Below are 13043 nucleotides of genomic sequence, written 5' to 3' on the forward strand. Positions count from 1 at the left end.
ACACACACACACACTTGTTCAGTAGGTAGTAACAATTGAACTGGGTACTGTGCAACATGTGTATGATGGATATAACATAAGCATTCCAACTTATAGGGAAACGTCAACCTTCATCTGCCACCACCTGCCTGCGAAGGTATAGCCACTCCGAGGTGACACCTAAAATATCCTAAGTATTTCATGGCATTCTTGCCTGAATTGTGACACATGCATAACAGGTATACACAGACTCACACATGAATTTGCATAGAGATGTGTAGACGAAAATGTGCGCACACGCACACACACACACACACACACACACACACACGCCTGCTCACACAAACAGAAAAACTTGAGATTCATGCGCAAACATTTACACTCAACTGATTTTGAAGCCTTTGTTTGCTGCTGTTAATTATAGTGGATCATTTATGAAACCCAGATCATTTATAACAGTTAGCTCATACCTTTCATGTCCATTTCTAACAGGTAACTGCACTCTTATGTGATCTAACCATCCCCCGACTGTACATTAGAAATGTCCATTTTCTTGTGTCTAAGCTATCCAACTCTGGCTCTTGGGGACATTTCACCATCGACGTGTTTCCAAGCAGCAGCCGGGGGTTAATTCTGTCCCTCCGGACATTTTAGGCTTGGAGTCACCCGGCTGTTCAACAGAGGAACACATTGTCTCCACTTGTTTTTCATGAGATGCGTGTTGTACAGTGTACAAGCTGCAGGAAAAGTAGCCGACTGGAGACACACAATATGACTGCATGTGCAGAGCGTCGCAGCAAACCACCGATTATGGTCTATCATGTCCACATACAGTCCACCACAACAGCAAGATTTCCCAAACACACAGCTCCCAAATCATCCATATTTGATTATGGGGTCTATGACATAGGAGAGCAGAGGCTCTTGAGCAACATGACTTATTCTTATCGCTGGTAAACAGTAGAGCAGATAAACCGGTTTCCATGCACTTTGCTCTCATCGCATTCTCCTTGTTTCAAAGGCGAGATAAGTTGAAGTTAGCCATTGTCGAAAAACCCTGAACTAAATGTCAACGCTCCCACTACACACAAGAATCTCCACTTCCAAATCACAGCTGTTAATTTCCCTTTTCTTTGAGGATAAGATAAGTTTTTTTTCCAGAGCTTTATTGGCCTGGTTAAATGAGGTTAAAGTTCAAACTGTTTCATAACCAGCTAACGTGTTTTAGCCTGCGGAGAAAATGGGGCTGAAGTATTTCGTCATCATCATCCTCATCATCGCTTTTCTGTCTGTCTCTAAATGCCAGAGTGAAGCATGAACTCAGTTGTATTCACTGCCAGATCAGAGAAATGTCGGTGCCACGTTTCCTTGCACATGGCGGCCAACATCTGAGATCCATCATGTTTGTACCGTTGAGTTCCTACCGTGTTGACAGTGGCAACACGAAACAAGTGTGTGTGTGTGTGTGTGTGTGTGTGTGTGTGTGCAGAAGAACAGGTTATATGCAGTTTATTGAATGTCTATACTATCTGTTCCATGCACCCGAGTGAGGTAGCAGTGCCTTGCCATCATCTGTACACAAAGTACTGCGATACACTTAATGTGAAACAGATGATCTTATTGTATCTGTCATAGAACTGCATCACTAGAGGGAGCAATGGTGAATATCATTGGAATTCCCCCCCCCCACTGATCTTCGTCCTCTCATCTTGTGTCTTATGTAACAACACCCTTGTTTTAAAGCAAGCCACATGTTTCCATTTTATTTTTTACAAGCACTTGTGACTTTGCTCGTCAGTAACACACTGTATAACCGACTGAATACGTGGGGTCCCCTCCATATTGTATGCAACATATATGCATGTGCTGAGCAGGATCATTAATTACTATGGGCAATTACAAAGACTATAAGTATAATTTATAAAAGACAGAGATCCTTATGTGCACAAAGTCTGTCCAGAGCACAGTCTCTTCTTTTGTTCATTTTTTTCTAGCTCCATGGTTTTCAAAATTTTGAGTTGTGCTTCAGGAAGGGAACATGTTTTTGCTGTTGAATTTATTTGCCAAGCTTGGGACAAAAGGCAGGACATTTTTTTTAATTGTATGATAATCCGGCAACTATGCTTTGGCGTCTTGTTAACCATAGACTGTGTGTATGGTTGGATCTGGTCACCAGGTCTGGAAAGTGTAGCTAGTGCGGAATTGTGCATTGAATTCTCTGGGATGACCAGCAGAAAAGAAGTCTTACTCTGTAGAAGTCTATGAGAAAATGATTCTAGTAAACACACTCCTGAGGAGTTTATGGTCTCAACCCTGTAGTTTCATGTTTTCTTCAACAGCGTGATGTTCATGTAGTAAAGTATGGTCCCATTCAGAATAAAATAGACATATGGTATGCATTGGGGCGTGGATAACGTGTGACTGACAACGAGTACTGTCCAATTGGCGTGGATGCCTAATCTTGCCTAATGCTTCACGTACGACTTTTAAACTGCCATTTCATTGCGTTTCTTAAATGCACCATGTCACTGCCACATGCATTCAGCGAGAGCAGTTATCCAAAAATATTTACCAAATATGGTTCAGAAAAAAACCAAGATGGCGCAGGGCAAAAATGCAAAATTCAACACTTTCTTAATGGCACTTCGCAAACCAATGGGTGACATTACAGTGGGTTGCCAATTGGTTGGGCATTGAAAATTATGTATGTATGATATATGTATTTATGTGTGTGTGTGTTTGAAAAACATGTTGATAAATCTAATACCGGAATAAATAATATTTAGTGATCTGATTAACCTGTTGGTGACCTATGGAAGGAATCGTCAAGTGAAGGGATGCACGTGAAAGGGGCCTCGCACAGCGCAGGCAGGCAATGTCAAACAGCAACAACATGCAGTTTACATAACTTCTACACATTGGACCTATGTGGTGGATTCACAGAGCAGCCCTCCCCCTCTTCCTCCTCCCCTGGGCCTCTCCCCCTCTTCCTCCTCCTGCAGCCTCCTTTTCCTCCTCCTCCTCCTCCTCCTCTTCCTCCTCTTCCTCCCTCCCTCCCTCCCTTTCTTCCTCCTCCTCCTCCCCCAGACCTCTCCTCTTCCTCCCTCCCTCCCTCCCTTTCTTCCTCCTCCTCCTCCCCCAGACCTCTCCTCTTCCTCCCTCCCTCCCTCCCTTTCTTCCTCCTCCTCCTCTCCCTCCTTCCCTCCCTCCCTTTCTTCCTCCTCCTCCTCCCCCGGGGCCCCCCCCCCCCCCCCCCCCTCCCTCCCTCCCTCCGTCCTCCCCTTCCTCCCCCTCCCTCCTCCTCCTCCCTCCTCCCCCGGACCTCTCCTCCTCCTCCTCCTCCCCCTCCCTCCCTCTCCCCCCCCCCCCCCCCCTCCTCCTCCTCCTCCTCCTCCCTCTCCCTCCCCCCCCCCCTCCCTCTCTTCCTCCTCCTCCTCCTCCCCCTCCCTCCCTCTCCCCCCCCCCCTCCTCCTCCTCCTCCTCCTCCCTCTCCCTCCCCCCCCCGCCCCCTCCCCCCTCCTCCTCCCCCTCCCTCCCTCCCCCCCCCCCTCCTCCTCCTCCCCCTCCCTCCTTCTCTCCCTCTCCCCCCCCCGCCCCCTCCCCCCTCCTCCTCCCCCTCCCTCTCCCTCTCCCCCCCCCCCCGCCCCCTCCCCCCTCCTCCTCCCCCTCCCTCCCTCTCTTCCCCCCCCCTCCTCCTCCCTCTCCCTCTCCCCCCCCCCCCCGCCCCCTCCCCCCTCCTCCTCCCCCTCCCTCTCCCTCCCCCCCCCCCCCCCCCCCCCCGCCCCCTCCCCCCTCCTCCTCCCCCTCCCTCCCTCTCTTCACCCCCCCCTCCTCCAACACGCCCACTCGGATAGGGGACCGTCAACAGTCAGGATACCTGGTGAACTTGGCAGCGCTGGGCGTTTCCAAACGTCTCTGGGTTCGGCCAAAAAAAAAACACAAGTGGGTGGAGTCGCGGTGGATCATCGCCGGCCTCCACACGGGCCACAAGCTGCTCGCAACCCGAGAAGGACGCGCCGTCGACCCTCAAGGAAGCACGAAGGACGATATCACCATGAGCAGGTAGAGACCCCTCCGGATGAATGAGCAGCTCTGACTGGGGCCAGAGACTGGCACCTGAAACTGAAACCTGTGCCAGATGATATGAGGCAAACTTTGCACTTTGCTTTCAGTATTGCCCCAAGGCCTGATGTGTCCTTGAGTGTTTGCACCTTGTTCTTCTTTTCTTTCTTGTTTGTGCTTCTCCTCCACCACCCACAGGCTCATTGGTGGTGGCGTTGCTCTTGATTCTGTTGAACGTAAATTGAAAAAGTCCATAAGAGTCGACTTGTCAACGGTGGACGGTCTGTGGTTTGTCTGCAGTGAGTGTTGGGGAGGGGAAGTGAGAGGAAATTGAAAAGGATTCAACTGATACTGTGCATCTCTGCAGCCCTTCTAGAGCAGGATCTGTTTACAGACTCTGCCTTTGTGCACACTGCCGCATCCTGCAGGACCGACTGTCCCTGGCTGTCATGTGCACACGGGTGTTGTCTGACACGCTTATTTTAACCTCCACAGACCAGTGGAAACAGTGGAACTGTTGTTTGTGTGCACATCTACGAACGAGAGTTACTGCAAGGCCTTCACCGGAGCAGAGGGATGCAGATATTTATACAGCTGTCTTTGAGTTCACCGACTCCCTCCGCCACTCGCCATCACATCTCGGATCTATTCGATTTCACTTTAGTCCGGCAGAATCATCAATGGCTGCTGGTACGCAGGGAGTCGTGTGAACGAGAGATATTCTGAAGGAATGTGCACATTTCAGCGTAAATGTCGACCTGGTGGACCTCATAGCATTTGCTGGCAAGGTCAAACGGGAGCTTTGACCTTCTGCTGAAAATACAAGACCTTATTAGAGGAGTGCAACACTTAAACAAAGACACGCTTATAGTCGCCGAGAAAAGAGAAGGTTGAGCCCACGTTCACATCTGTTAGAAGAAAAGGGCCATGCCATTCTGTTCTGTTCTTCAAGTGCTTCTGAGTTATGAGACGCTGTTCTGCTGCACACAGTTGTGTGCCATCTACTTGGTAGATGTACGTTGCTCTCGCCATCCTTGGATGCCAAGTGCGTGTGGATCAGTGAGTAGCTGTCATATGATGCCCCGGTTTGAATGATCATTTCTACTCTTTTTTTAATTTTTTAATTTTTTTAATTTCTTTTTATAGGAATTTTTCGGATGACATATAAGCAAAATGTAAAAGTCGACACCCAAAACCCAACCAAAACATACACACATGCATACCCACACACACACACTCACACACACACACACACACACACACACACACACACACGGGGGGGGAGGTTCATTTCTACTCTTGATAAAAGTTAAATTAACAACGATGCCAGGCGCGAAGGCACACATTCTCCTGTGATTTGGTACACGCACACTCCTGTGATCCGGTACACACACATCTGAGTTAGCCAAGTTCTGTCCAAGTGTTGAAAACATCTGCCCACCTCATTTCTTACCCCGGACCTGTCACTGAGGCAACCAGTGCGGCCTCCGGGATGTGACATGTCTATGCCAAGCAACAGAAGAATTTAGTTTATTTATTATAATTAAACTGATCAAGAGGTGCTAGTGGGGTGGCTTTTGTTTACCCCGGGGTAACCGTCTGTTTGCTTTAGCCTCATATTTACTGCACACACATGTGACTCGTGTCCATCCCCTCTGAGCAAAAAAAGAAAGAAAGAAGGAAGTAAGCATATTTCTCTGCTTTGTTGTTTGTTTTTGATCAATGTTCAACTGCAACTTGTGTGTTGTAAGACAGTGGGGGCTCTCTTAGATTATGTAAGGCCCTTCAGGCCACAGTTGTGTCAGATTCCTGGGATGAAAGTAATGCCTCACTTTTTGTCTGTCTTTGCTCACAGTTCAAGTTCGGCGGGGGAGGACGTGTAGTCGTACACAGTGTTCTTCTTGAGCCCTCGCTCGTGCCAGATCTCGATTTACGCACGTTTCCTCATGAATAAAGGCCGGAGAAACAAGTTTCACATTGTCCTCTCGGGCAAAATCTAAAAGGGAGGCTGGACCTCAACGCTGGAAAAAAAGTTGAAACCGAGTGTCTGTTTTTTTGATTCAGATATGCTGCTTTCAGCACAGTTAGATACGATATAAGAAACTAGAAACAGCCAGTAAGTTTTGATAAATGTATCTAATAGTTTGGGCAGTGCCTTTTAATTAGAGACAACCTGCAGAAAGGGATGCACCATGATCGACACAAGCTCAATTCCGAGGTGCAGAACTTTCTGTGTCATGCATCACTCGTTGGTTTCGACTCGTGAAGGGGGTTGTACAGAAAACTGTTATTTTGGAGAGGAAGTGAGAGGCCAGAGGCCTGCTCTGCTGCCTATGGCTGGATTCAATTATGGTGCATTCCTAAAGTTAGGACACAAGAACCCCCCCCCCCCCCCCGCAACCACCAAATACCACAAAGCACAACGGAGGAAACATGGGGGCAATAAAGCAGAATGGAGGAGGAAGGAAGGAAGCAGAGCTTCACATACTCCACAGTTAGGGAACACAGATGTGTTTTGCACCGTCAGTGTTGAGTAAGCGTGTGTTTTTTTTCTTTTTATCTGGGTGTCATTAGTTGTTTCATCACTGTGAGATGTTACATTTAATTACCAAGTATGCTTGAAGAACATTTTCCAGTCGTTTATCCTGTGGCTGAGGAATATTTTTGTAGACACGGGACTTAAGTGTCTGAACATTTATTGTAATTGATTCAAAAACATAACTTAACGCGCTCATTCAGAGATTACTCGATCATGGATCAGATGTTGCCATGTTGTGATCTGCACTCTGTCACACGCACACACGGCTTCTTCCACACTGTCTGACGTACTTTAATATTCACTTCTTAAATTCGTGACACTATGCACAGCTTGAAGAGAGCAACAATTCTTTTCCAAAACATCTGGAACATGAAGTCCTGCCAACTGTCACAGTCACCCAGCTTATCGTGGTTTTGCAAAGTCAACACAAAGGTTGCGGTGAAGTTGACAATCGTCAAACCTTTAGGATGTTTCCGCTGAGCTCTATTTGCACGACCAGTTTAATGCAACGCCTGTGGACTTTTAATGTTTGACCGACGTCACCTACTGTATGTGTTAGTGCAGTCGGTGTGGCCAGGACGGACTTCAAACTCATTCGCATGGCACTGTCCCCTCTGGCAAACACAAAAAAAGGGCGTTGGGCAACGTGGTTGGGCAACTTTGCAGTTCTCTGGTTTGCCCTTTAGTCCAGATGTCAGAGGCCATCAGCCCCAAAACTACTGTGTGGACTGAATTGATTTTTTCTTTTTTTTTTGGTCTGGTTCCAAGTTGAACATTTATTACAATGGTGATGTAATCCCCTGGAGACTCGGCTCTCGGTACATTCCTCAAGCATATGTTTTTCCATAGGTACTAGTGTGTCCAGCTTCAAGACGTGTTTGATGGTTTCCAGATGTAAAGAAGAACCCCTATAGTGACCCTGACATACCCTGACGATAGTTCCGCATGTTATCCAGCCTGTATAGGCCAACCCGACACAAGATGTGGATTTCTGCTCAGTCAATATCTTTCCAGTTGCATGAGCAGAATGATCATTGACCCAAGCTCGCTATCAGAGTGCCCCAGCCAAGAATGCTCTTCCTGTTCCGATTGACTCGTCCTCATCAAGCGTTTCCATCTGGGATTTCTGCCGTTTACTTTTCATGAAGTGTCGCTCATTCTAAATGTCCTCTCTGCAGATGTCTGATTAGCCACTTGGAGGTGCAGGGCTTCATCGAGAGGTGCATGACGGCCGTGGGCACCAAGCCGCACCATGCTCGCAGCTTGGCCGAGGTGCTGGTGGAAGGAGACCACAGAGGCCACTACAGCCACGGACTCAACAGGATGGGTCAGTGGCCCGTCGTTGCGTCTGCTTTTGTTTGATTTGAAGGGGGAAGTGGGTAAAAGGTGTAAAATATGGGTGCGGTCTGTGTTAACTGTTGCTGTACTTTTTTGACAGACATGTATGTGAAGGACATTCAGACCGGAATCTGTGCCAAGGACGGCGAGCCGGTGGTGGAGAAGGAGAGTGTAGCCACAGCGCTGGTGGACGGGAAGAACCTCCTGGGCCCTGTGGTGGGAAACTTCTGCATGAACCTGGCCATGAAGAAGGCCAAAGAGGTCGGCATCGGCTGGGTGGTGGCACATGGTGAGTCCCCTTTTTATTTTTGATGGCTTCTTGATATGGTTGCTTTTTTACTCTTTGTTGAAAAAAAAAAAAAATTTAGAAGGCCACAACTTGCCAAACTACTGACATTGTTTGTTGCATTTTCATTAGCCAATGTTTATTGAGCCGACGGTTCAAAGGAACTATTTTCCCTTCGCAGCGTTTGGCTCTTAACAGTTAACCCGAAGTTTCTGTAACTGTAGTTAAGCGGGTTGACTGCAGAAAGCACTCAGCGAGTTGGACTTTTAAATTTCAGAAATAAAACCCTCTCGAGTTAATCAAAGGCCAAATTCTATCTTGGACTATGATGGGTAAAGTGGTGAAGACATTTTGATTCAACAATTAAATACAGTTGAAAACCCTTAAACGTTAATGGTACTTTTCATTCTTAGGTTCCAATCACTACGGTATTGCGGGATACTATGCAATGCAAGCTCTGAAGGAAAACATGATTGTGAGTGAAACCTTTTTTCTGCCTGTTGACCTATTTCAAGTATTTACACTGTTGCTGTTGGAGGACAGAAGAGTTCCCAGTCATCTTGGGATTTCCCGGGAATTTTCATTTCACATGCAAAGACCCCATCGATAAAGATACGGATCGGAAGGATTTGTCTCCCAGTGGAGGTGGAGGTGGACTCAAAATGATGTTGAGGGTTGGAGGGACGGAGGGATGGAATCGGGGTCATGGATGGAAGGATGACGTGGAAGTCGATGGGCCGGTGTCAGCCGGCGGCAGGAAGACTGTAGAGAGTTGAGACTAAATGCCGTCTTTTGTTAAGCTCTGTAGATAGGGGACGAGATGCACTTGGTCGCTTCCCATGTTGTTTGGATTGTTGTGGGTGTAGGTCACAGCACAGGGCTCGGGAAAACAAGCGGCTGAGATGTTTAGTGGGGGGGGGGGGTGCTCCCTTCATGGAAGCAGTGCAGGCAGCCTGGACGTGGAAGGAATGCCCTAGCTGATAGCACGGGGGATATTTTCGGTCTCTGTGTGTGAGACCACTTCACCTGGTCCTGGGACTAACACAAGGGGTCTTTGGTGTAGGATTTGGTTCAGCTTTACAGAGACACTTGACAAAGAAGTGAATTCTGGTGCTTTGTCTGTTTTCAGCGGGGAACTCCTGTTTTATCGTCGAGGCGTGCGCTTCCTCCCAGTCGGGTGTAGGTCGTGTGGAAACTTGAGTGAATGGGGAGAGGAGTGAATGAGGTGTTTTTAAAAAAAAAAAGAAGAAAAAAAATGCTTTTGTTTGTGAAAACTGGGCGAGGTCTAGGTGTGATCTTTGTTCCCGAGTCTAGTTCCAAAACTTTCCAGCTTTCAGCTTTTTCCGCATAGAGGACAGCGGTTGTTCCAACAAATATGTCTTTTGTGTCTTATATGCTATTACTCATGACAAATATGAGGGAATGTGCTGTATTCATTGTCTGTTTTCTAATTTTGATCTGACCACCACAGGGCATGTCCTTCACCAACACATCCCCACTGGTGGTTCCTACACGCGGCAAAGAGGTAAATGTGCTACGTGTCGATCTTGTGGCACCCTGTCAGTTGAGCATGTATTTACCACAGAGTACATAATGTGTATTATTATAAAAAAAGTTCTTTTTTCTATCCGTACATCGGGATCCTGCTGTTTGTAGTGCACTTTGGGCACCAACCCCATCAGCGTGGCGGCTCCGTCCAAAGACGGGGACAGTTTCGTTCTGGACATGGCCACATCAGCAGTAGCACTCGGAAAGGTGACGTCGGGTTGATCATCGTTGGCCTTCAGGGCTGCTTTACATACAGCGCACGACTTCCTCGTCGCCGGGAGGGGGGGGGCGGAGTGTGTGCTTCCGCGAAGTCTTTTTTTCTTTCTCGTTACCTTAATGTGTGTCGTGCGCAGGTGGAGCTCCACGAGAGGCGCGGAGACACCATACCCGAGGGCTGGGGCTGTGACGCTCAGGGGACGCTGACGACGGACCCCAAGAGGGTCCTGAACGGAGGAGGGCTGGTGCCCATCGGCGGCAGTGAAGCCACAGGTCAGGAACCAGGGACTACAGCTGTTGGCATTCAACTCGGGCAGCCGGACGTCCTGTCCTCCGTGTTTCACACGCGGTTACCATGTCACTGAAATATGATGTTGATGATGTCGTACACTCACATTTGAGACTTTCTGCTCACATTCATGAGTATTTTTGACAAGTGGCGTGTTTCTTTCAGGAGGGTACAAAGGCTACGGACTGGGAATGATGGTGGAGATGTTCTGCGGCATCTTGGCCGGTGCAAAGTACAGCAAAAATATCCGCACGTGGAAAGTGACAGACCGCGTTGCCGACCTGGTAATTTATTAATTTGGTGTTTTTTTAAATTTTATTTTGCCTACGCTGTTGTTTTAAACACACCGACTACGTAGTAGATGTTTGTGACATGACATGCTCAAGTTAAGCCTCCTTGTCCTCTTGTCTAATTGTCTGTGAAGTAGGGTGAGAATTACTTACCTGAAACACATAAATGCCAACTTATTTTTTTATTTTTTACAATGTAGACATGTTATGTTCCTGAGCAGTTACCCCAAACAAACATTCGCCTGCCTCTGCCTAATTTCAAGTTTTTTTATTTACCAATGATAAAATGTATTTCTTGAGTAGACACATTAGAGGGAGATTGTTTGACAACATGATGATGATTGGCTGACAGGGAATGAAGTTCGTAAAATGATGATTCCTCTGTTATCGACGGCAAAGGGGTCAACCACGACGAGGAGAATTCTGTCCAGAGTCAAGTTTTACCAGCGGAAACACAGTGTTTCACAGTTCCCCTGTCATCTGAAGAGAAACCAATGAGTCTGACGCTGACCGCGCTATGACCCATTTATAGTGTTGTCATTGTCATTTTCCTCTCTGTGTTTTTCAGGGCCAGTGTTTTGTGGCGATCAACCCAGACAACTTTGCTGCCGGTTTCAACGACAGGATGTCCGAGCTGCTGACCATCCAGAGGGGGCTGGAACCTGTGAGTACATCCTGGTGTTGCTCCGCAGCACATTACGGGGAAAATAATGTGTAGAAGAAGCAGGGTTGACTCGCTTTGAGCTTCTTCTCTTGTTGTCGTAGGCTGACGCCGAGAAACCGGTCTTGGCCGCTGGAGACCCGGAGAGGATGAATATAAAGAAGTGTGAAGAGTTGGGTGGGATTCCGTACCACATCAATGTTGTCAACTACATGGTAAGACTTCGCAAAGTGACGATAAACCGTCCGGCACATGAACCCCTGTAGACAGTGTGGATTATTAAGCCGTTTTTTTAAGACATGAACGCAGCAGGGGATTGTCAGAGTCCGACGCGCTCACGACAGCAGGATCATTTGCGGAACATTCAGGGGGGGGCTGGTGGCCGGGTGCAGGACGCAGTGCTGGCGGGATGTGTGGAGCGACGTTTGCGCTCTCACATACAGCCGCTCCGCAAAAGTTCAGTGCATGTCTGAAAGCGGCCGCTTCAGAGTTTCAATGAGTGTTTATTCTGAGCTAAGGTAAATGGCTACTAGCTCCAGCAGCGTATTTACAGTACAGGAGTGACGATGGTATCAAACCTTTCATCTAACTCTCTGCAAGAAAAGCAAATGAGCATATTTCCCAAAATGCCCAACTAATGCTTTAAGGGAATAAAAAAAAAATAACCTTGAGGACTGAGCTAACCTGACTCCATGTTATGTCTGCAGAATGAATGTGGGAAGAGAGTTGGTGTCAGCCCACTGCTGCCGTGTGACAAGCTCCTCCCCGACCAGTGAATCAGTCCGGTCGGGATTCTCAGCGTTGGAAATCCTGCACTTCGCTCACCTTCACACTGAGTCGCTTGGGATCACAGCTTAATATTCATTCAATATGCATGTCAATAATCGTATTTCATTCCGTTCAACCACACTTGCCTGGTATTTGCAAAATTTAAAAAAAAGTTGGCAAAAGTACTAAAACAATGTTTTAGTACTTTTAACTGTTAAAGAAAAAATCAAATGTTGAAGGGACATTTTGGAAACATGTTTTTATTTTTTTATGTTTGCAGATGCTTAATCTGCAGACATCAAAAATCAAAACTTAAACGTGTCTTCAAGATGCCGTATCTCGGAAGCTCTTTCATCACAGATCTGACAGATGGACGGCAGGATGTGGATGATTTAAGAGACTGAGTGGCAGTGATATAGAAAGATCCTTTATTTTGTTATGAACTCGACAGTTGGCTCATTCCCTATTACTAAGCCATAATTCATTATTTCTTTTGGTGACAACTGTGACTGCAATTTTTAACTGTACAATAATGCAAAAAATATGATGCAAATCTTTGTTGTTGTAATGCTTGAAAGCCTTTTTAAATGGACTATGGGGACCATGTTTTGTACACTTGCACAAAGCGCAGATTTTTCTTTTAACTTCAATGGTCATCATAAAACAGCATTCAGTTGTGCCTTATTGAAAAAAAGCCATAGAAAAGTCAAACTTGTATTTCTAAGCCTTAATGTATTACTGTTTTTTGTCCGTCATCTAATCTACTGGATATCTACAAAAGAGCATGTACGCATAACAACCACCAGATGGCGACGTGAGCTACACATTTTTTTTTATAAAACTGCGCATGGTCAGTTCAACAGAGACTCAGACCCTGAGTTATTGGCGGATATATTATTATTTTCTTATCGGGTACATGTACAGTTTCTGATAACAAGTGCACCCTCTGCTGGAGAGCCACAAAACTGCTTTTGGCGAGTGTTGGCGACAATGTAAGTGACATCGTTTTTAAGACTTTTTTTTCTAAGCCAACACGAGGCAAGCATAGTCCAAGAAATTTAATCTGA

General features: G+C 46.9%; 1 protein-coding gene across 1 annotated transcript; it reads left to right on the plus strand.

The window, feature by feature from the left end:
• Window positions 1-3815: 3815 nt before the first annotated feature.
• Window positions 3816-12700, plus strand: LOC118315535 (uncharacterized oxidoreductase YjmC). The gene is made up of 11 exons (XM_035642889.2): window positions 3816-4041; window positions 7759-7907; window positions 8019-8207; window positions 8618-8679; window positions 9676-9729; window positions 9861-9959; window positions 10106-10241; window positions 10423-10541; window positions 11116-11211; window positions 11313-11423; window positions 11916-12700. The coding sequence occupies exons 1-11, from the start codon at window positions 4034-4036 to the stop codon at window positions 11982-11984; spliced, it is 1092 nt and encodes a 363-aa protein (XP_035498782.1). The 5' UTR covers window positions 3816-4033; the 3' UTR covers window positions 11985-12700.
• The last annotated feature ends 343 nt before the right edge of the window (window positions 12701-13043 follow it).

Source organism: Scophthalmus maximus, chromosome 7 (assembly GCF_022379125.1).
Source record: "Scophthalmus maximus strain ysfricsl-2021 chromosome 7, ASM2237912v1, whole genome shotgun sequence".
In the NCBI taxonomy this organism is placed as follows: domain Eukaryota; kingdom Metazoa; phylum Chordata; class Actinopteri; order Pleuronectiformes; family Scophthalmidae; genus Scophthalmus; species Scophthalmus maximus.